Here is a 21,828-nt window from a genome sequence, read left to right as displayed (position 1 = left end):
AGAACAAAAAGAAATCATCTTGTGCTTTCTCAAAAAAGGAAAAAAGACAGAAAAGAAGGAATGAAGAAAGAAGGAAGGAAGGAAGGAAGGAAGGAAGGAAGGAAGGAAGGAAGGAAGGAAGGAAGGAAGGGAGGAAGGGAGGGAGGGAGGGAGATAGGGAGGGAGGGAGGGAGAGAGGGAGAGAGGGAAGGAAAGAAAGAAAGAAAGAAAGAAAGAAAGAAAGAAAGAAGAAAGAAGGAAAGAAAGAAAATGTATTCTGCCTCAAATAAATAAGTGAATAGATGATAGATAAATGGATGGATAGATAGATAGATAGATAGATAGATAGATAGATAGATAGATAGATAGATGATAAATGCATACATATATAGATGATGATGAAGAAAAAGAAGAACAAGAACAACAAGAAGAACAGCAACAACAAGAACAAGAACAAGAACAACAACAACAACAACAACAACAAATCACCTTGTGCTCATTGTGTATCTATATGTGCCACAGGGTAAAGTCCATAGGCAAAGGACAATTTCAAAACGGATTTCTCACCCGTCCGTAGCACTTGAATCTCAATGCATAGCATATAGTGGGTTCTCAGTCACCTTTAGACTATCTATCCACTGGACAATAATTTATTAATCATATTCCATATGCCAGGCATTTTGCTAGACTAGAGGCATAGAAATCCAAAACTATGAACACAATTCTTGGCTTTGTTGGGATTATTATAATTACCATTAAAATCCAGCAAAAATATACAAATAATCACAAATCTGGAGAAACACTTATAATGTTAAAAAGTTATAAAAGAAAATACTTTGAGTACCCTTCTAGGAGGCTCTTCTTGGAAGTATGTTCTTTCAGGGGGAGATGTGAGGGCTGGGGAAACCACAGAACAGAATCTGGCTGTGGGGGAAGGTTGGTAAATGAGAAGTCCTTGATTTTAAGCAGAAGAAATTTCTAAGCAGTTTTACACAGAGGACAGTCAACATTAAGGAAGGCTGTAGAATTTGCTGTGATCTGGCTTCTGGCCCTTCCACTCTGCTATCCTGATTCTATTCTACAGATTTACCGAAAGGCTCCAGAATGGCTTAGTATCTATTGCCTTCAGAGCCTTTGAGCCTAAAAAGGTCAAGTACTCTGTGTTTACAGGAAGTGAGGAGTGTCTGCACCTGAGGGTAGGGGAAGGAGAGCAGATGCTGGGGATCTGCCAAGAAGTTACCAATAAACCAACAGAAGAATGGATTTGATGCAGATGAGAAGGTAAAAACCCAGCACCTCACCAGTCTGTGAAATTATATGATATATATAAAATATATAATATAAATATTACACATATTATAGTTAATCCCAGCACCTCCCGTGTGCTGGGATGAATGGTGGGTACTACCATGCCCAGTTACAAGATATTTTCACGTGTATACAGGGTGGATTTGAGGAAAGTTGATGGCTGGGGCAGGGAGGGTGCTGTACTTAATATGTGAGTTAAAGGGATAGATAGGTTTGAATTCCTCACCTGTGAAATGAGACATTCAAACTAGATTATTTGCTATGAGTATAGAATTCATTCCTGTTATTAAAAACCAGCCCTATAATATGTCTCTTTTATAGGATATGTATGTATGTATGTATGTATGTATGTACGTACGTATGTACAAGAAAAACTATGAGCCACTTTCTTTAGAGTAGAAATTTGGGAAGATAAAAACTCAGTGGAAAGCAGAAAGAATCAGGGGTGTGAGTTGGGGAACAACACTTGCCTAGTGTGCTCCATGTCCTGGGTTCAAATCCTTGCTCATCCAAGAAATCAACAGCCACAACAAACAGAGTGTCTCTGTAGTTTACTGATAAAGGAGTAGAAGTTTAGGCAGACGGAAATACTTGTCCCATCATACTGAGCAAGCAAGGCAGGAGGAAGCCATCACTGCCTTTCTGCTTTCAATCAGGAAAAGGGTAAGGGAAACTAAATCGTAGCTTAGAAGAGAGTAGGGATGATTTCTCAGTCCAAAAGGCCAGAGCCATGACAGGGAGGCAAGAGGAAATTAAGAAAACAGCCCTTGTGTCTTCAGACACTGGTTCAAACCCAATTTCTATGCCCAGCATGTGCATATGCTTGCACTGCAATCACAAAGACTCATGTCCATGTCCAAAAGATTCTGCCCCTTACCTACTAACCCAAGGCTAGGGCTTGGGTTTGGTGGGTTCAGGCTGTCTTTGAACTCACAGCGATCTGCCCGCCTCCACCTCCTAAATGCTGAGATTAAAGTTCTGCAACACCACACCAGGCTCAAGTAAATACACTTTCAAGAATTAGCTTCAGGGTTTTGTTTAAATACAGGATAATAACTTATTAAAGTTTGAAAGCTTCTGGGATATAGCATACATAAATTCCTGCAAGATCAGGTATTTTCTGAGCTTCTTTGAGGATCACACTGTATGCAACTGTTTCCACATTGATTCCAAGTGGTTACATTATCCTCTCTCTTAAGTGAGTTTAGTAACTCTTGTTTTCTAGGTCCCCAGGAGCCAGGAAAGGGCACTTCTCTAAAACTTCATATTCTACCTCAAGATCCAGTTATCGTACTCTTGTGAATATACCCAAAGGACTCTACATCCCAGAGACTCTTGCTCAGACTTATTTATTCGTCTTTTATTTATAATATCCCAAAGTTGGAAACAACATAGGTTCCCATCGCCAGATGAAAGGATCGGGAAAATGTACTACATTAATGAAAGAAATGCTATTTAACTGTTTAAATATGAAAATCAAAGGCAAATAGACAGAGCTAGAAAAAAATCATCCTGAGTGAGATAACCCAGACCCCAAAAGACACACACACTCACTTGTATGTGCACATTTGCAGTTACGTCTTTGGTAGGCATGCTGCTCTCTGAATAACTACAGAGGTTAGGTATAGAGTAAGGAACTGGTGGAGAAGGAAGATCTCCCAAGGGAGGGGAAATACCCTATATAGTTAGGGAGAAACAGGTGGAATACTGTAACAGAAGGATTAAACTGGGAGGAGGACAGAAGAGGAGGGTAAGGGAGAAAATATGCAGAGGAACTGATAACAATATGGGATATTTGAGGGGTCCTACAAAAACATACATTAGAGATCTCTTAAAATAAATACATACATGAAAGAAATCTAAGTGGTATCAACAAATAATAAGGCAACTAGAGCCCCAACTAGACATTACTATCAATTAAATGAAACCTCCAGTGAGTACCAGGAATGGGTTCCATCTAACTGAGTTGTTATCAAATGGATCTGTGGTGGTTTGAATAAGTTGGACCACCTTAGCCTCATGTGTTTAATTGTTTGGCCCACCATGAACAGCACTATTGAGAGGTGTGGCCTTGTTTGAGAAAACGTGTCACTCTGGAGATGGGCTTTGAAGAAGCTCAAGCTCTGCCCAGTGTTGAAGAGTCAGCTGCCAGCCTAACACACTCCCTTGGCTGCCTTCAGATCAAGATGTAGAACTCTTAGATCCTCCAGCACCATGTCTGGATGCATGTTCACCATGCTTCCCACCATGATGATAATGGACTAAATCTTTGAAACTATAATCCAACCCCATTTGCCTTTTTAAGAGTTGGCTTGGCCATGTAGTCCATTCACAGCAATGAAACAATAACAATGACAGGGCCCGATAGAAATTCCAAAACAACTCAGACTATTACCAACATTATAGTTTGCTCTCCACAAACTGATGTGAAAACCCTGTTGCTGGAGACATTTCCATACTTCACTGACCACAGAGAAGTTCAACTGATGCTTTCTTAGATCCTTGACACCTATTGACTAGTGTTCATGGTACTAGAATGTACTGTGTATACCACCAAAGGAAAAAGCTAACACCAACTCAGCTCCAAATCCTTTGATCTACAATGGTGACCTATCTGTATGATATGCTGGTTTCGTGGCACAAATATAGTGGGAGTAACCAACCACAATCTGATTGGATTTAATGTTCACTCCATGAGGGGGAACTCATGGCTGACACATCACTGTGGCCAAGAACTTGAGACTAGACAGATAATGGACCTAGGGTTGAACCAAACACTACCATTCTGCTAAAGGAATATAGAAATAAAATGATTTCTAATGACTCTCTGCTATATGCATAGATCAATGTCTCAGTCATCATTAAACAAGCACTCTGGTTCAGGAGAAGGAAACTAATACAGAATCTCACAAGTGAACAATGGGCAGAGAGTGAGGACTTGGAAACACTTAGTTCTAACTGGGATGTCTCCATCAAATCCCTCCCTCAGGGATCAAGGAACTGTGCATGCGGAAGAGGAGGGAGAAAGAGTGTGAAAGCCAGAGGGGATGGATGACAGCAAGGAAACAACACCTTCCACACTCACAGGACTGACACAGTATGAACTCACATGGACTGTGATAAAATACACAGGGCCTACAAAGGTCCAAACCAGATGGGGTGCCAGTGCTGAGATGGAGAAGTAGACACAAGGTCTTATCACCAACCAAGAAATGACCCCCCAATTGATAATTGCTCCCAAGGGAAAATTAGTTTGTCCAGGAGAGCAGAACTAGATATACAAATCACACTTAAAGGTAGGCCCCATAGCCAGCAGTACACAACCAATGGTGTTTTTAGAAATTTTTTGAGGGTCTTATATTACTTTGGTTGGCCATTTTTTTTTAATATTACTGACTGGTCTTTTGGTTTCTTTTTTTTTGTTTGTGTGTGTGTGTGTGTGTGTGTGTGTGTGTGTGTGTGTGTGTGTGTGTGTGATGCTTGTTTTTTTTCTTTCTGTCTGTTCATTTTCTTTCTACTTGTTTGTCTTTTTTGCTTGTCTGTTTTCTTAAGAGACAGGAAAAAGGTGTGGCGTTAGAAGGGAAAGTGGGAAGGTGGGGAGGGTATGAGGGAAAAGAACCTATGTTCAGAATATATTCTATGAAAATAACCTTATTTTAAATAAAAAATAATCAAGAGCATTCTAGGTGCCCCTCATCCTTTAACCGCCCCGCCCAGCTCCTGATGGCAATGTTTTCACTGTGTTCCTTGCCTGAGCTGAGGTCACCACAATCTGATGCCCATGAAGACAGGGGTTTGTCTTTGTGAGCTCTTCACTCAGTTTCCTCCTATGCTGACTGACTCGTGTATTACTCCTCTTCGACAAGGAAGCTGTAGTTAAGTGAAGAGAGGAAATGAGTGCTTTCAAATCAATCCAACCATCCAAATCTATCGAAGCATTATTTATGGAAAAGGTATTGTTGGTTTCTCCATGAGGACAGACGTCCACAAATGGAATTAGTCCTGAGAACCCAGACCTTGGTGCCATGACAAAGATGGGAGTGACACCATGGGGAGCTGACCATGTGGAGGAGGTCAGTGCTGCCCAGTGCTATATAGGGTAGAGCCCCTTTCAGGAGAGAAGGGATAGCCTAGAGACAGATCCCCTTGTCTCATTAATGGGGATGCAGATGCCATGAGTCAGCACCCACTTCAATTGTATGTGAAACATGAGTGTTTGAATGCACCTTTCAGTACACAGTGATCCATGTAATTGCTATGCAAGAGGTTCTGAAAGACCTACTCAATGCATGAACATATAAGTGCATGGATGTGTGTGTGTCTCTCTCTGTGTGTATCTCTCTCTCTCTCTGTCTCTCTGTCTCTCTGTCTCTCTGTCTCTCTGTCTCTCTGTCTCTCTGTCTCTCTCTCTCTCTCTCTCTCTCTCTGTGTGTGTGTGTGTGTGTGTGTGTGTGTGGTATTAACATATGTTACCTACCTCCAGTGAGCAAAGACCCTAGAATCACACTTGGTTTCTTACTAGCCTGTTTTACCTGCTACATTCGGACAGATTTCAGAGATGGAGTCTTTTGGTCCTGTGATGCTGATAACCAGGATCTATATGAGTCTGAATATTTCCTCTCCCAGCTTGGATGAGAATTCTTCTTGGACAGGTTCTCACAGCCTAACCCTGAATAAAGATAAAGAGAGGCCATGGTACTGTTGCAATCTTGTGGCCATAGTTCTTGAAAGGCAGAAGGAGACCTCGGAAACCTAGTAAATTCAGCATGGCCTAGAGTTTCAAAAGTGTGGGCACTGAACATAGCCTGTCACTCAGGTCAGTGATCCACTGTCCATCCTAAGAGCAAAGTCTGCTTAGTGTAAGGACCACAGAGGATTTTATATATTTCCAAATATAAAATGGATGGCTGCTGAGAAAGATCCACCAAGGCCATCTTCTGGCCTCAAGTATGTACCCATACACAAGCATATGAATGTACACACAAACACACACACACACACATACACAGAGAGAGAGAGAGAGAGAGAGAGAGAGACAGAGACAGAGACAGAGACAGAGACAGAGACAGAGATCACCTTGGACTATACTGTCTCTATGGATTAATAGGCCAGAATCTTTTTCAAATACAATAGATATGAATCAGAGAAAACAATAATTTAAATGCTGAAGACCATTTCTTTCACACGTGCTACTAGATATAATCCTGGGATTGCTGCACCAAACTAATCTAACTCATCTGCTAGGGTCAAGGAGTCTGATTCCTTCCCTGCTACTGAAGAGGATGTTGTCAACCATGAGTCAGACAGCCTCTGGCTTTCTAGAAGTAGAAGAAGTCTCTATATAAAGATGCAAGTACCTGGATAGGAGTTGGAGCAGGCAGGAAGGAGGCCACTGGTGATCTTGCTCAGAGAAAAGCTTCAGCATGCATAGGCTTCCTTTGCTGTTGCTTCTCTGGGTTACCAGCTCATACAGTCTCCCTGTGTTTCAGGACGGACGCCGGCAAAATGTGGAGACAGCCTGGGTAAATGAATACTACATTACACATGTAGTCTTCAGTTTGCATCTTTCTATTTTAGCTTGGTGGTATTTACCTATGGATTTCTGTCTAAGAGAAATGTTGGAAATGTGTTTGCTAGAAATGTGACCTTCTCAAAAATGTTTATAGTCAAATCTAGATACCTCTTTCTGGTTGGGGATGAGAGGACCCAAGCAAGGATGGGCAACTCCCTCTATAGATATGGATTTGTAACAGAGTGCAAACCTGTCCTACAAATCTTGTTCTAGCACAAACATTGCACTTTTCAGTAGTTAATGCTGGGTGAACCTCTGCTCTAAAACAATTAGGGTAATGAGGGTGGGAAAGCCTAATCAAAGCTTGAAAAGTATTTCTCTATTTTGGCTAAAATGTCAGGATGTCATTTTTAAAATATGAGAGCCGTTTTTCTTTTCAGTGTTTCAATGACTGAATATTCATCTCTTCCTATTTATGTTCATGAGTGTGTGTGCGCCATGTGTGCATCCATCACAGGTGGAGGCCCACAGAATCTTCAGATCCCCTGAGTCTGTGCTCTCTGCCAGCAGTGAGTGCTCTTAACTGCTGAACCATCTCTCCAGACTCTAGTGGTTCATTAATGTTATATTTTATTAGAAATACCTGGAAAAGTACTACAACCTGGGCAAAGACATGCAAGCTAAAAACGTGAACGCAAAGGAGGTCATGGCTGAAAAGCTGAGGGAAATGCAGCAGTTATTTGGGCTGAAAGTGACTGGAAATTCAGATTCTGAAACCCTAAGAGCCATGAGGAAGCCCAGGTGTGGGGTGCCTGATGTGGCCCCATATGCCATTACTTACAACAATCCTCGTTGGACCAAAACACATCTGACTTACAGGTAACTAGATGGGGCATCAAAATGGGGGCATAACTACCCCATGGAACAGAAGGAAACAAGATCCACTGTGTCTCCATCTTATTTTTTCTTAGCATTTTAAACTACACACCATATTTGCCAAGAGCAGTTGTGGAAGATGCCATTGAGAGAGCCTTTAGAGTCTGGAGTGATGTGACACCACTAACGTTCGAAAGGGTCTTTGATGAGGAAGGAGATATTGTGTTCTCCTTCTACAGAGGAGGTAAACTCTTCAACCTCACCTTGCCCTTCAATCTCACCTGCTTTTCTGGAAGAGTTCTTTGTTGAAGAACATTATTCATTTTCTGGGGTTGAAGTGGAAAATATCACATTGGATGGAAGTCCATTGACTGCTCAACAAAGCTCTGAGCCAAGCAACATGAGAACTAAGTGAGCCTTTTGTTGAATTTTCATTTCTTGCAGACCATGGTGACAACAACCCATTTGATGGGCCTAATTATGGACTTGCTCATACTTTCCAGCCAGGCCCAGGTTTGGGAGGTGATGTTCATTATGATCTTGATGAGACATGGACCGACAACAGTGAAAGTAAGTTCACTGACCTTGCTTCTCACAGTTCACCTGGCCCTTCCTAGTTCCTTGCTGGGTTGTTTTATTTAGTGGACATAATGCTTTAATGAAAGCAGATAATCTATCACCTCTCAAGAGAATTAGGAATACATTGAGAAGCACGGGAGTATTTTCTGGTTGCATCTTCCCCATTCCAAATGTGTCGTTCTAAAACTTCTCTTATCTGTGCTAGGTCCTCTGCATAAGAGCTATAGTTCTTTAGCTTGAGATGTTTGTGGGATTCCTAAGAGTGGTTGTTGGTGTGTCTCTGACTTTTGTCTTGGCTCAGGAGCTTTTTGATCCTACTGGGTTTCCTCATCAAGCCATGATATGAGGGTTTGTGTATAGTCTTCCACACTATACGCAAACCTGTTATGCTGTTGATATCAATGGGAAGCCCCATATCTTCCTGATATGGGGGAGACAGGAAGTGAAGAAAAGGCTAGAAGGAGTGGAAGTCAGAGGGGCTGCTGTACAGTCAGGATATAGTATATGAGAGAATAAAAAATAAATAAGAAAGAAAAAAGAAAATTCAGAGGACTGGTGAAACGTGACATCTGAAATCCTCATTTTGTTTCTCAGAACCCATTTGATGGAAAAAAAACTGAGTCCTTTAAGCTGTTCTCTACCTTCTACAAAGGCATCCTCAATACACAATGTGCTTACATGCACACATATGTGTGTGCGCTTGTGCACACATGTGCACATGAACAAACAAAGATATAGTAAAATCAAATAAAAATTTTCTGCTCAAAAGGAATGAGGTATTGAACATTTAATGTGTTTCTTATGTGCCTGGAATTTCCCTTACAGGAATGATGCAATAAAACTTAAAAATGTGTCAGTGAGAGCTCTATTATACAATATAATCCCAGAGTGTAGGCTTGACTATACCTCTTTATGATTAATAGATGCAGACCTCCACCATCAGGAAAAGACTGTATATACATATGTGTAGTTCAAAATGTGACTAAGAAGATGTGAACATTTACCCTGGAAGATTGTTTCCTTTATAATACCTCAAACCCATTGTTAATAATTAGATGGAACTCTTTGTCCTTCCAGATTTCAACTTGTTCTATGTTACGGCTCATGAACTGGGCCACTCCCTTGGACTTACTCATTCTGGAGATGTAGGCGCACTAATGTTCCCCAGCTACACATGGTACACTGAAGACTTTGTGCTAAACCAGGACGATATTAATCGCATCCAGGCTTTATATGGTAAGTGAACCATTCTTAGCTGCACAGTCGAAGGCATTTTCATCCTCCAGGTGGCCTTTCAGAACCATGGAAACTAACTCCAGCTCTCTTCTATTCTTTAGGACCTTCACCAAATCCCATCCAGCCAACAGGTGCAACAACACCACATCCATGTAAAGGTGATCTAACCTTTGATGCTATAACTACATTTAGGGGAGAGGTGATGTTCTTTAAAGGCAGGTAAGATCTTTATTTTTTTCCCTGGGCTCTTTATTTACTATTGTAGGCCATGTGTTAGCCTCACACGACAAGGTAGCAATTCCTTACATTTTCTCTCTCTCTTTCCCTCTCTCTCTTTCTCTCTCTCATCCCTCTTTTTCTTCATTTTTTACAACTTATAATGACTGATTTTCCACATGCATTAAGTCAACTGCTTCAGAGACAGTATGACTGTATGGAAAACTTGAAACTATAATCTCACTTTATGGATATGTACATTAGGGCAGGGGAAAAAAGACAGTTCCTCTGGGGAAACAGCTCATGAGTGGCATAGTGTATATTAGTCTCTTGGGCCCCAGTTCAGACCTCTTTTAGGCATATTAATCTGTGTGTTGATGAGTATGATGGTGCTTTACAAGGAGAAGTCCTTTTAAGATACACTTTCCCAACAATATGTGTATGTATGTATGTACGTATGTACGTATGTATGTATGTATGTATGTATGCTCCTGAAAGGTTTCTGTGCCTTTTAGAGGCTCAGGGAAGAGGAGGGAGGAAGCCATTACTGGGAGACTTCTGAGTCTTTAGCTCCTCCCCCAGGAAGAGAAGAGCAGCCAGGGTGCTGTGCATCACCTCCTCAGAGGAGGGAAGTAAAATTCCCTGTCAGTGTGTGGACCTGAAAGCGTGCCGGTCCCCTTCCATGGAAGGACCACACTGTGTCCACACCACAGGAATTTCTAAAGGTCCAGGAAACATAGTAACATGCCTGACGCTCCCCACTGAAAAGTGAGCATAGCATAGGAATGCCACAGCCCTGGCTGGCTATGCTGTGGCGGTATCTACATCCACATCCAGATATTGGCTCCAAGTGCTTTCTAGGATCTTCTTTACTGCTTATGAGAATGAAAGATAAGGTTGAATCCTGCATGATGGGAAGTTCTGAAACATAGCCTTAAAGGAAATCTCAAGGACTGGAAATGTGGCTTAGTAGGTAGACCATGCACAAAGAACCGGGTTTGATCTGAAACATCTAATAAAACTGTGCATGGTAGGACACGGCTGTAATCACAGCACATGAAAGACCTAGGAGCTTCCATAGTTCAAGGTTGGACTGGACAGCTGAGCAATTAAGAGCATTGTTGTTCATGCAGAGGACCTGGGTTTAGGCTCCAGCACCAACATCTTGGCTCACAACCTCTTTGGGTGTTGGGTCAGCAAATGATGTGCAAACATCTGTGTAGACAAAACACTTATACACATAAAATAAGATGAAGAATAAAAAAACTCTTTTAAACACATTCAAGGTCATTATTCTGGGTTACTGTCTTGGGAAATTCAAAAAAGGAAAGCATGACATAGGTAACCCTGTTCACTGTGAGTGGAGTCAGTATTCTGTATTCTCTTCCACGTGCATGCATTCAATTAATCACAGATCTATGAATCTAAATAGTACTTTGAAAACTGCATTTGTACCAAGTTTTCTTGCTATTCTGCCAAAATAATATTTTATGATAGTCGAGTAAGTAGCAATGTAAATACTCTTAGATGATTTAAAGCAGAGCAAAATGCTCGTAGATTATACATACATATCATTTATAATACTTGAGATTATAATATAGTTGCATCATTTCCCCATTTCCTTTCCTCCCTCCAATCCCTTCAATACACCCCTCCTTGCTCTCTTTCAAATTCATGGACTTTTTATCATTGTTTTTACATGCATCTATGTATATACATAGATGCAAATCCCTAAATATAATCTGCTCACTCTGTATCCTATTACTTGTATGTATATTTTTAGGGCTGTCCATTTGGTATTGGTTAACCAATTGGTGTACTTTTCCCTAGAGAGTACTATCTGTCATGCTCACAGCATCTCTTAGTTCCCTGTGGTTCTTTGTGTAGGGCTTAGCTTATGTAGGCCTTACTGGTCTGCTGTGTTAAGTCTGTTGTCCTTGTTCAGCACATGTTTATGTAGTCATATTGGTGAGACTTAAGGTGTAGCTTCTGACATTCCTAGGAGACACAATCTCACAGCAAACTCCCTTGTCCTCTGGCCCTTATACCCTCTCCACCTCCTCAGTGATCCCTGAGCCTTACACATGGGAGTGCTTCTTAGAAATATCAACTTAGACTAAGCTCTACAACCTTACATTTGGATCTGTTGTGGTTTTCTGTAGGGTTTTTTATCTACTGCAAAGTTTCCTTGTTGAGGGGTGCAGATCTATGGGTAAAACAACAAATATTTAGAATGTAGTTAGGGACCATGGAAGTTTAGTCAAGTGGCCAAGATCCATGACACCAGTAGCTCTTGCATAGTTTATCTCTTATTGAGCATGTCTGAAGTACACATGTCTGAAGAGAGCTGTTGGTTACCTTCAATGTATGCATGCCACTACTGGACCCTTAGGGTTATAGTACCAGGCTGGTTGTTGGTGAAGTTCATAGCTGCCATAGCTGGGTAGGAGTGCTGCATGCCTCCCTCCTTTGGAAGCTTGAATGGCACATTCTGGTATCATGATAGCTAGTCCTCAGGAAGGAGGCTTTCAGGCTAGTTTCAGCTCAAGAGCCTCTAGGCCCTGTGTCTGAAGTGTATGACATCTTTAGTAATGGAGGAATTATCTTCCACCTCTAGAGAGTAACCAAGGATATTAGCTATAGCCCATAATGTTTTAGGAGTCTCTTGAACAACCCTGACCAAGAACTTACAAGAGGACTTCTCATACATAATGGTGGGGTTTTATTGGATGGTCTTTGGCTCTTGGAGAGATCATTGTTAGCCCAGATGAAAAAATCTTACTTAAAACTATACATGTCTATTTATATAGAGACTCATGTGTATTGTAGGGTTTTTCTTAGAAAGTTAGTTATTAGTATAATTTCTTATTACTTTTTAGACATCTCTTCCCTCCTTCTGTATTTATCTGGATCCCCCTTCCTAGATAGAGCTAACCCTTTCCCCTTTTTCTGATCAAATCACTTGTGCACTACCATTTTCCCTGGTATTGTTCCCAACCCTCCTACTCTGGCGATGTCCCCTTTTTACTTTTCTGATTATTGTAATTACTCCAGAGTACGTATCACATCTGACTATTTGCAGCTAAGAGCCTCCAACAACTTAGAACATGTGCTGTTTGTCTTTCTGGGTCACATCCATTTCTCTTCACTGTTCATAAGCTTCTTTTTCTCTTTGCTGCTGAATAATAGTTCATAGTGTATGTGAACCACATTTTCATTACCCATTCATCAGTTGAAGGACATTTAGGTTAATTCAATTTTCTAGCTGTTGTGAATAGAGCAGCAATGACCATGGATGAGCAAGAATCTATGTGCATATGCCAAGGGGTGTTATGGCTGGGCTCACACTGACTTCTGTAATGACTGCCCCAGTTTGCAGCTCCTACCAACAGTGAATGAGATTCCGTTTGATCCCTTTCCCAGCCCCCACGCAGCGTTCATTGTACTTTGCTTGATCATTGCCATTCTGACTGGGTTAAGATAAACTCCCAAGGGTATTTTGACTTGAATTTGCCTAATTGCTAGAAACAATGGACTGTTTTTTGATATATTTCTTAGTCATCTCTTTTCTTCTTTTGAGAACTTTTTGTTCAGGTCCCAAGCCCAGCTTTTAATATGTCATTTGGGTTTTGTTGGTGTTAGTGTTTTGAGTTTTTGTTTATTTTGGTTATTAATATTGTGCCATATGTAAAGCTGACATAGATTTTCTCCCATCTGGATCCACTCTCTTTCTAGCTCTTATTAGAGAGCAACAGGATTTTAAGGAACAATAATAAAATACAACAAAATACAGTAAAGATAAAACAAAAAACATCAGAGTTGGGCCAGATAAGCAAACAGGAGCAAAAGAGCCCAAGAAAAGGCACAACAGGCAGAGACTCTCTCATGGGCACATTCAGGAACCACACACTAACACTAATGAGTACTGTGAACATGATGCTGAGAAAGACTAGATAGGGATGGTGGGTCTTCCTGGTTTTGGTCCCAACTTCAGTGGGATTGCTTCACACTTGTCTCTATATAGAATGGTGTAGACTTTTTATATGTACATTTTATTGTTTTTAGGTGTATTCCCTGTAGTCCTACATACTCTAGGACATTTATCATGAGGGTGATAATTGTCAATTCATGATGGTGAATTTTGTCAAAGCTTTTTGTGTAGCCATTCAGATGATCATGTGATTTTTTTGTTAAGTCCACTTATGTGGTTTATTGAATTTATTGACTTACATGTATTGAACCATCTCTCCACTTCAGAGATAAAAATTAACTTGATTGTAGTGTATAACTGTTTCTATGTATGTCTGCATGCTGCTTTTAAATATTTCATTAAGTATTTCCGAGTCTATATTTATCAAGAGTATTTATGTGTAATTTGTGTGTGTGTGTGTGTGTGTGTGTGTGTGTGTGTGTGTGTGTTAACTGTACTCAGGTTGTTGATATGTATGGTTGTTTGTATCCTCACTGGTGTGATGTATTTTAATAATTATGGCTTCATATTTTTCCAACATCTCTCTTCAGCCTTAAATACTTTTTCCTATATTTTCTTTAGATTTGGGGTTTAGACAGAAATGGTTTTTTTTTTTAGGTTATCTGTATCATGAAACCTCTTTCTTTCTCCTTCCATGAAGGTGGATAGTTTTGGTGGTTGTATTAACCTAGACTACCTGCAATAGTTTTTTAGAACTTGGACTATATTTGTGTGGGCTCTTCTGGTTTTCAAAGTTTCCATTGAGATATGTGTTATTAATATGTTTTCCTTCATATGTGGCTTGTGCTTTTTCCCTGGCAAGTTTCAGGACACTTTCTTTGATATGTACACTTAGCATTCTAACTATGATGTCCTGTACCTCTTGGTCTAAGCATGGAGTATAAGAGCAGGCCTGGTTTGGTGGAAAGGTTTGATGTAGTGTTGGTGGGGCCTATGGGCTGTGGGTCGCAAGGTAGAGTTGTAGCAAAAGCCTAAAATTTTGTGGTTCAGGCGGACTAATCTGGGATGCTGGATATGAGACCCAGAATAGATCTAAGAAGTTAGAGAGAATCAGGGAGACTTACTGGGCTAGACCCTGGTGAAGGATGTGGAAGATCCGGCTGAGTGGAGAAGTTGGATGGGCATAGAGGGGCCTGTGGTGATAGCCTCATAAATTATCTTAAAAATTATACCCCATATAATGAATTTAATATTTCCTGGGTTTGGGTATCCACAGGAGTATCCATGTACCCTCACATACTCAGAGATAATGACCTTCACTAAATACAGGATATTGGCACAGGATGCTGCATTGCAGTTGGTCACATGGCACAGCCTGCTCCTCATGGCTCACCAAAGCTGACCATGTATTTTGACAGTTTATGGCAATTGCTTGTGAATCACAGCCAATATAAAAGTTAAATTAAATTGTACTAGAACCACCAGTAATAGAAATAAAGCATTGCTTTGTCATCGCCTTCACTGAAGTACTGACAGTACTGGAGTTAGCTGATAGTACTGAGCCTCAAATGCCCAGCTTCATGCCAGGCCAGCACTTCACCGCTCTGCTCTAGCCCACTCCGATTCACAATACCTTTACTCTTTATATTCTTGAGTTTGGTTAAGTCTGTGTTTCCAAATGATCAGCATCCCATGTGCTGTGTTACTACCAGTCTCACAATTTGCCACAGCATGAGTATTTCCATCAAGAAACAAGCAAGTCAAACAGAAGCCATGCCAGATCCCTCCTTCAGGGAGACAGCGCACATTAGCTCACAGGAGCGCTTCAGTGAGAAGAAGCTGGAGATTGACGGGAGACCCATTGACAGCCGCACTTTCTCTTCTTTTTGCATCAGGTTCTACATTCGTGTAAATAAATTCATGCCTGAAGCTGAGCTCAATTTGATAGGTATTCTCTGGCCAAATCTGCCAGGTAAACTTGACGCTGCTTATGAAGCCAGTATGATAGATCAAGTCCGCTATTTCAAAGGTAATGTTTCTAATTGTTTCTCTTTGTATTTATAAACTAAATTTTCATTCGGATTGGTAGTGAGATACAAGGGTATTAGCTACATTCACTGCACAGTCTTCTGAATGCTCAAGCTTCTCCAAGTAAGTTCATGGGAGCCCATCAGCTTAGTTAAAAGTTATATTGTATATATAGCATCATTTTTATTAAGACATAAATGACTAGAGTTCTAATTATTTAGACTTGTTTAAGACCTTGTAAGCAATTACTGTGTTTTAAACTTCCTCTATATGCTTAGGAGTGCTCAGAAATAAAATTGAGAGTCGTGGGCCAATTCCACAAAATATGACACAGAAAGATTTTGTATATGCAATTTCCTAGACCCCCATTGTGATATGAAGCACCATCTTGAGAGAGGAGAAAACCATTAGCAGGTAGGCAGACCAGGCACTGCTGACTGATTTCTCCTATTAAAGTGGTAACATGTTCCCCTGCCTGACATCCCAGGGCTTTTTCCTTGATATCATTGTGTATAACAGTTTTGAATCTGCAGACGTTTACACATCTACTTTGGAGAATGCTGTTGAAATTTGTGACTACAGAAGTAGAATAGAAATTAGAGTTGTTTGAGGGTCTAGCTTTGGAAAGAAACTTCAACTGCAATGGAGGAGGAGAACAAGAGATAGTTTTCAAAGCATGTTACAGATTGGAATGACCCGGAAAGAAAAAAATATCTCATGTAAAGCAGGCTTGGTGACACATGCCTTTAATTCTAACAGTTAAGAGGCTGAGGCAGAAGGATTGCTGCAAATTACATAGTGGATTCTAGACCAAACTAGGTTGTAGGGTAAGGTCTTTGTCTCAAAAACACAACAATCAAACAAACAAAAGGCAAACTCATTTAATTGCTTTGAGATTGGATCCTGATATCAACATTCAACAGAGAAGACACCAAGCTCTTCCAAGCACGGTTGCAGTCTGTAGCTTGTTCTAGCTTGTGAAGCTTAGCTGAAAGCATAGACAAGGACATTCATATGTGGTATTTGATTGGCAGGAAATAAAGTCTGGGCTGTTCGAGAACAAAGTGTACTGAGAGGATTCCCCAGAGACATCCACAGCTTCTTTGGTTTCCCTAGCGACGTGACACACATTGATGCTGCTGTTTGTGAGGAAGAGACTGGAAAAACATATTTCTTTGTTGACCACATGTACTGGAGGTAAAGACTAAAATATGAGTAACGTTAGGGTGCCAGTTGTTTCCATACAGAAAGATCTTTAAATGAATTTCAAAAGGCATTGTCAAACTGCCTTTTATATGAATGGCTGTAGCCATTGAGCGTCCATTAGTCTGTGGAGCAACAAGCACCACAAGGTGCTTGTAAGGGAATCCAATGAGCCTGTCTTGCTATTCTGTGTTATGGAAAGGTGGGGGCGTAAGAGCAATCAGCTTCTTGAGCTACTTTCACCTAAATAACCCTGATTCATAAAGCATTTTACCTTAAGAGAACATCCATGTGGTTCATTGGATTTTAGAAGGACTTTATACATAGTTTGGTATAGCCAACATTCTATATTTCCTCACCCGATTCTCTCCATTCTAATCTTAAGAATTAAAATTTTCTATGCCATTCATACTCTTGTATTTTCTATAAACATTTTTAGGCAGTCTTCATGTTTGGTCAAAGATGCTGATACATTTAACCATATTTTTAATCAGGTATGATGAAAATACCCGGTCCATGGATCCAGGTTATCCTAGATTAACAGCAGAAGACTTCCCTGGAATTAATGATAAAGTTGATGATGTTTTCCAAATAGGCGGTAAGAGTATAAATACATTTTCTCTATTTTGTCACAATATTAAAAGTAATAGCATTGCTATTTAAACAGTAGATGAAAAAAATTATGCATACTGAGGATGGCACACAGTAGTCAGGGTTGAGTCAAAATCTGGAAACTTCATGTATTATATAATAAATATTTTTTTATTTGCAGAAAATTTCTATTTCTTCCACCAATCAGTTCAACACAGATTTAACCTCCAACTAAGAAGAGTTGATGATTCCCGTGATTCTAGTACCTGGTTCAACTGTTAAAAATATTGGCAACTCTAACTTAATGGAAATACATATTCCATGATCTTTTAAATAAGATTCTTTATGAAGCCAAATATTGTTATGATTTTTTTTACCTTCCAGAATTGCTGATACACAGAGCTACCAAGTACAAATTAATTTTATTTCACAAGCTTTAACAATTTATAGTATAATATTCTATGAACTAAAACAGTTTAGTTCCACAATTGACACAAGAAGTTCACGTCATGGTTGAAGAGTCCCTGAAGAAGGGCATTTGTACAGTGGATGACTCTCACTGTGATCCTAGGCATCTCCTTTCCAGAGAGCAGGGTCAACAGAGAAGCTCTTCCCAGAGTGAATGTGGCTCTGAATACAGGAACAGGGACTCAAGAGGAAATACATTGCTGCTTTGGTTGTGGTGTTTAAGACAGGATCTTACAACCCAGTGGACTCGGGACTCTTCTACCTCTTATTCCCACATGCTGGCATTCGGTAATGCCTATTGTGCCCAGCTAAGAGACATTTCCTGTCCAAAAGTATTTGATACTTAAATAAAGCCACTCCTGTCTTTAATGTTTTATAAGATCTCTATTTCATTATGTTATTTTTTGATTGTAAAGTGGTATTTTTCTCATTTATAATAAAAAACAAACAGTATGAAAAGTTCTCATGAGTAAATGAGTCTATCCAAAATTTTGAATTTTCTACAATTCTATAGTTTGTTCTACATAGAGATGAGTGGGTTCTCTATTTTCTTTGTCCTAGACCAGAAGTCTAAACATGGCTTAAAGGCAAAGTAAGTGAAAGCAGGAAAGATTTTTCTAATTTGATGCTGCCTCATCGCTTAGGCAAATGGGAGAGTGACTTTTTCCCAAAGTTGTACTTCTGGATACTGCTGGGGTTGAGGGTGGCAGGCAGCCAGCGGGCTGTATGCAGAAGTGAGAAATCCCAAGTCTCCAGGTCAAGACCCAAGTGAGAGCTGAGAGATGGTCGCTATGAAAATCAATTCAGGATTTAATAACTGCAAAGCTGAACACTGCCCAGCTGAATAGTGTGCAGACAAACCTGAGAATCTTCAAGGTCACCAAGACAGTGTAGAGGAGCACAGCCTGCCCTGACCCTAAGAGAACTTGTCCAAGATCACACTTCCCAGAAAGTGCTGACCACTTCTTACTGAGTTCAGAAAATAAATAGATCATTGCTGGGAATAGGTTAAATCATGTCTACAGAAAGATGTGTCTCATAAAGCAAAGGAATCACAGCACTTGATCCTTGTTAATTATCACCAAGTGCCAAGGCAATGTGCTCAGAGTGGATCTTAAGAGCACTGAACAATGATGTATGTGGCAAAGCCAAAAGGCTAGACAGCGAAGGAAGCACTGGATTAGGTACCTGTAAACTGGGATCGGTATTTCAGAAAGGAATCTGGGAGCTTTTTCAATGTATTGTTTCCTTGGCACTTCACATCATGGACACAACAATGACCCATAATATATGACAGAGATCAAAACTTTGTTCTCACGGTGTGGACCTAGCAGCCAGAAGGTGCTTGGAGATTGGAACTTCCACTGAATTTATTACATGGAAATGAAGCACCCTGCACTAGACTCTGGTCTTTGGGAAGGCCCATAGGCCAGTTTTCACTAAGAGTATAAGGTATATACTAAAAAGGGGGCATACTGGTATCTGAGGTGCATATGCCTGTGGGCCCAAGTACACAGATCTCTGGGGCTCAGGCAGCAACTCAGTTCTCATTCTTAGTGTGCCTTCTTTCTTTCCTTTCTGTTTGTCTTTCTCTCCTTTCTTTCAACAATATCTCTCAGTGGCCTGGAACTCGTGGCATTGTCTGGGTTGGCTGGCCAGTGAGCCCCAAAGATTCTCCTCTCTTTTCCCACTGCTGTAATTACAATCACAAACCACTGTGTTTTTACATAGCAACTGAAGTTTGCGACTTAGTAATTTGAGCTACCTCTCCTGCCATACCCCCTGGTTGCTTTATGTGTGCCTTTCTTTTTATTCTTCTCATATATTGCATCCTGACTGACTACAGATTCCCCTCCCTGCCTTCTCCCCAGTCTCTCCCTTACCTCCCTTTTTCCTCAGATCCACTCCTTATCCTGCCTCCCCTCAGAAAAAGCAGGCCTCCCAGGAACATCATCCAAACTCCATGTAGCAAGCTAAAATAAGAGCAGGCAAATACCATCACATCAAGGCCTAGCAAGGCAACTCAGTACAAGGAAAAGGGTCCAACAAGTAAGCAAGAGTCAGGGACACTTCCACCCCTTCAAATGATAGGATTCCCATAAGAACACCAAGTTACCCTTCAGCCTAACATATATTCAAAGGATCCAGGTCACTCCTCCACAGGCTCCCTGGTTTCCACATGTCACCCTGAGTCCCAGTCAGTTGATTCTGAGGGCTATGTTCTCTCCTGGTGTGTCCCTGACCCCTCTGGTTCCTCAGATCCTTCCTACCCCTCCTCAGCAGGACTACCAGAGCGCCACCTAATGTTTGTCTGTGGAACTCTGCCTTTGCTCCCATCAGTTGCTGGCTGAAGTCTCTCTGGTGCTAGGCTCTGGTTCCAGAATACTCTGCATGCAGGACAAACTGTAAGTCAAAGTTTTTGTGACTGGCTTGGTGTCCCAGTCCCTCCTTGAGGCCTTGCCTGGTTACAGAAATTTGCTTGTTCAAGCTCTATGTCTTCATCACTAGCAGTCTTGCTAAGGTTACTCTTGAAGTTTCCACTGCACTAGGTTTCTACTTCACTCCCAAAATGCCTCCCAAATTTAGTTTTTTTCTCCCAGTATTTCTTCCTCCAACACCACCTGATCCCTTTGTTCCCACCCCCACCTGCATCCGGTCCATCAATGTTCTCTTTCCCCTTTCAGGGAGATTCTTTAGTCTCCCCTTAACCCAACAACCCAGAGAAGCCATTACATTTTTGATCAGCAAATAAGTATGGTGAGCTAGCCTTCTGTGAGATCATTCTTCAGCTTTTATGACTCTAATCTCAACCTTCTTGGGTTGTTCTGCAATTAAAAATAACATGTAGTTAAAAATCTCACATATGGAACTCTGTTCTAGGATTACACCTTGCCTTAATGAACTACATATGCCTACTTGTTTTACTCTATAAATATGAGTAAATTTAATAAATAATATCTTAAAAATAAACAGGACTCCATAGGCCCAAGTTATTAATCTTGTTCAGGTGTGGTGGCCTAGAGTTTATGTATCAACCAAAATCACTCCTAGCAGGCACACCCTTTCACGGTTAGTCAACCACAGACACGACCATAGCTCTCTGACCCACAGGAACCATCGGCAGGATGTGCCACCAACAACAAAGGAATGACTCAAGCAAACATGAGGCATCTCAGAACGAGTCAACTCAGCACCTCAGGCACAGTTAGGAATCTGCCTGGCTAACAAACTCTTATCAGTTAACAACTCGGGAATAAAATAAAAAGGCACTTGCCACCCACATGAAGTACACATCAAAACCAACACCTTGTGCAGGGTTATCCACACCATAGGAAAAGCAATCAAGGGATGAAATTATGAACTTGCTCGAGTCTAGCCGACTTTGTCTCAGTTTGTCAGTCTCTTTGCTTCCCTGATTTTTAGGTTGGGCATATTCTCTGTGCAGTACCTACACTAAGTCACAAGCTGACTTGGCTGGCCCAGTGCACACATCCCTCACCCAAGCTGTGGCTCAAAGACCTCAGAGCCTCCCTGTTTACAGAGGTCTCTCCTGCCATGCTTACCTCTAGTAAGGTGGTAGATGGTACTGAAAACGTCACTAGTACATTTTTGTTATTACCCCACTAATTTGAAATTCTATACTTCATATACCGTAGAGTTGCTTTCTTTTCCCTGGAAGAAAAAATGTGCTTCAAATATGTTCACACCTTCTAACCTCTATATTAAGAATCTGGCTTCTAGAGCTGGAGAGACAGCTCCATGGCTAAGAGCACTTTCTGCTCCTCCAGAGGACCTCCTCAAGTTTTTAACACCCACATGGCAGCTCATAACCAGTGCTAATTCCAGCTCCAAAGGATTTGACTCCTGCTTTCAGCCTCCAAGGCCCCTTGCATACACCTGG

At 40.9% G+C, this 21,828-nt stretch overlaps 1 protein-coding gene across 1 annotated transcript; it reads left to right on the top strand.

Moving 5' to 3' along the window:
- The first annotated feature begins 6,650 nt into the window (after nucleotides 1-6,650).
- LOC143439703 (interstitial collagenase A) lies at nucleotides 6,651-17,741 on the top strand. The gene is made up of 10 exons (XM_076926134.1): nucleotides 6,651-6,809; nucleotides 7,437-7,678; nucleotides 7,771-7,919; nucleotides 8,120-8,245; nucleotides 9,332-9,490; nucleotides 9,592-9,709; nucleotides 15,533-15,666; nucleotides 16,700-16,862; nucleotides 17,363-17,466; nucleotides 17,641-17,741. Exons 1-10 carry the CDS (start codon nucleotides 6,711-6,713, stop codon nucleotides 17,739-17,741), a joined length of 1,395 nt encoding a protein of 464 aa, XP_076782249.1. The 5' UTR covers nucleotides 6,651-6,710.
- The last annotated feature ends 4,087 nt before the right edge of the window (nucleotides 17,742-21,828 follow it).

The sequence above is a fragment of the Arvicanthis niloticus genome, chromosome 27 (assembly GCF_011762505.2).
Source record: "Arvicanthis niloticus isolate mArvNil1 chromosome 27, mArvNil1.pat.X, whole genome shotgun sequence".
NCBI classification, from domain to species: Eukaryota; Metazoa; Chordata; class Mammalia; order Rodentia; family Muridae; genus Arvicanthis; species Arvicanthis niloticus.
This window is presented reverse-complemented; position numbering and strand designations above follow the sequence as displayed.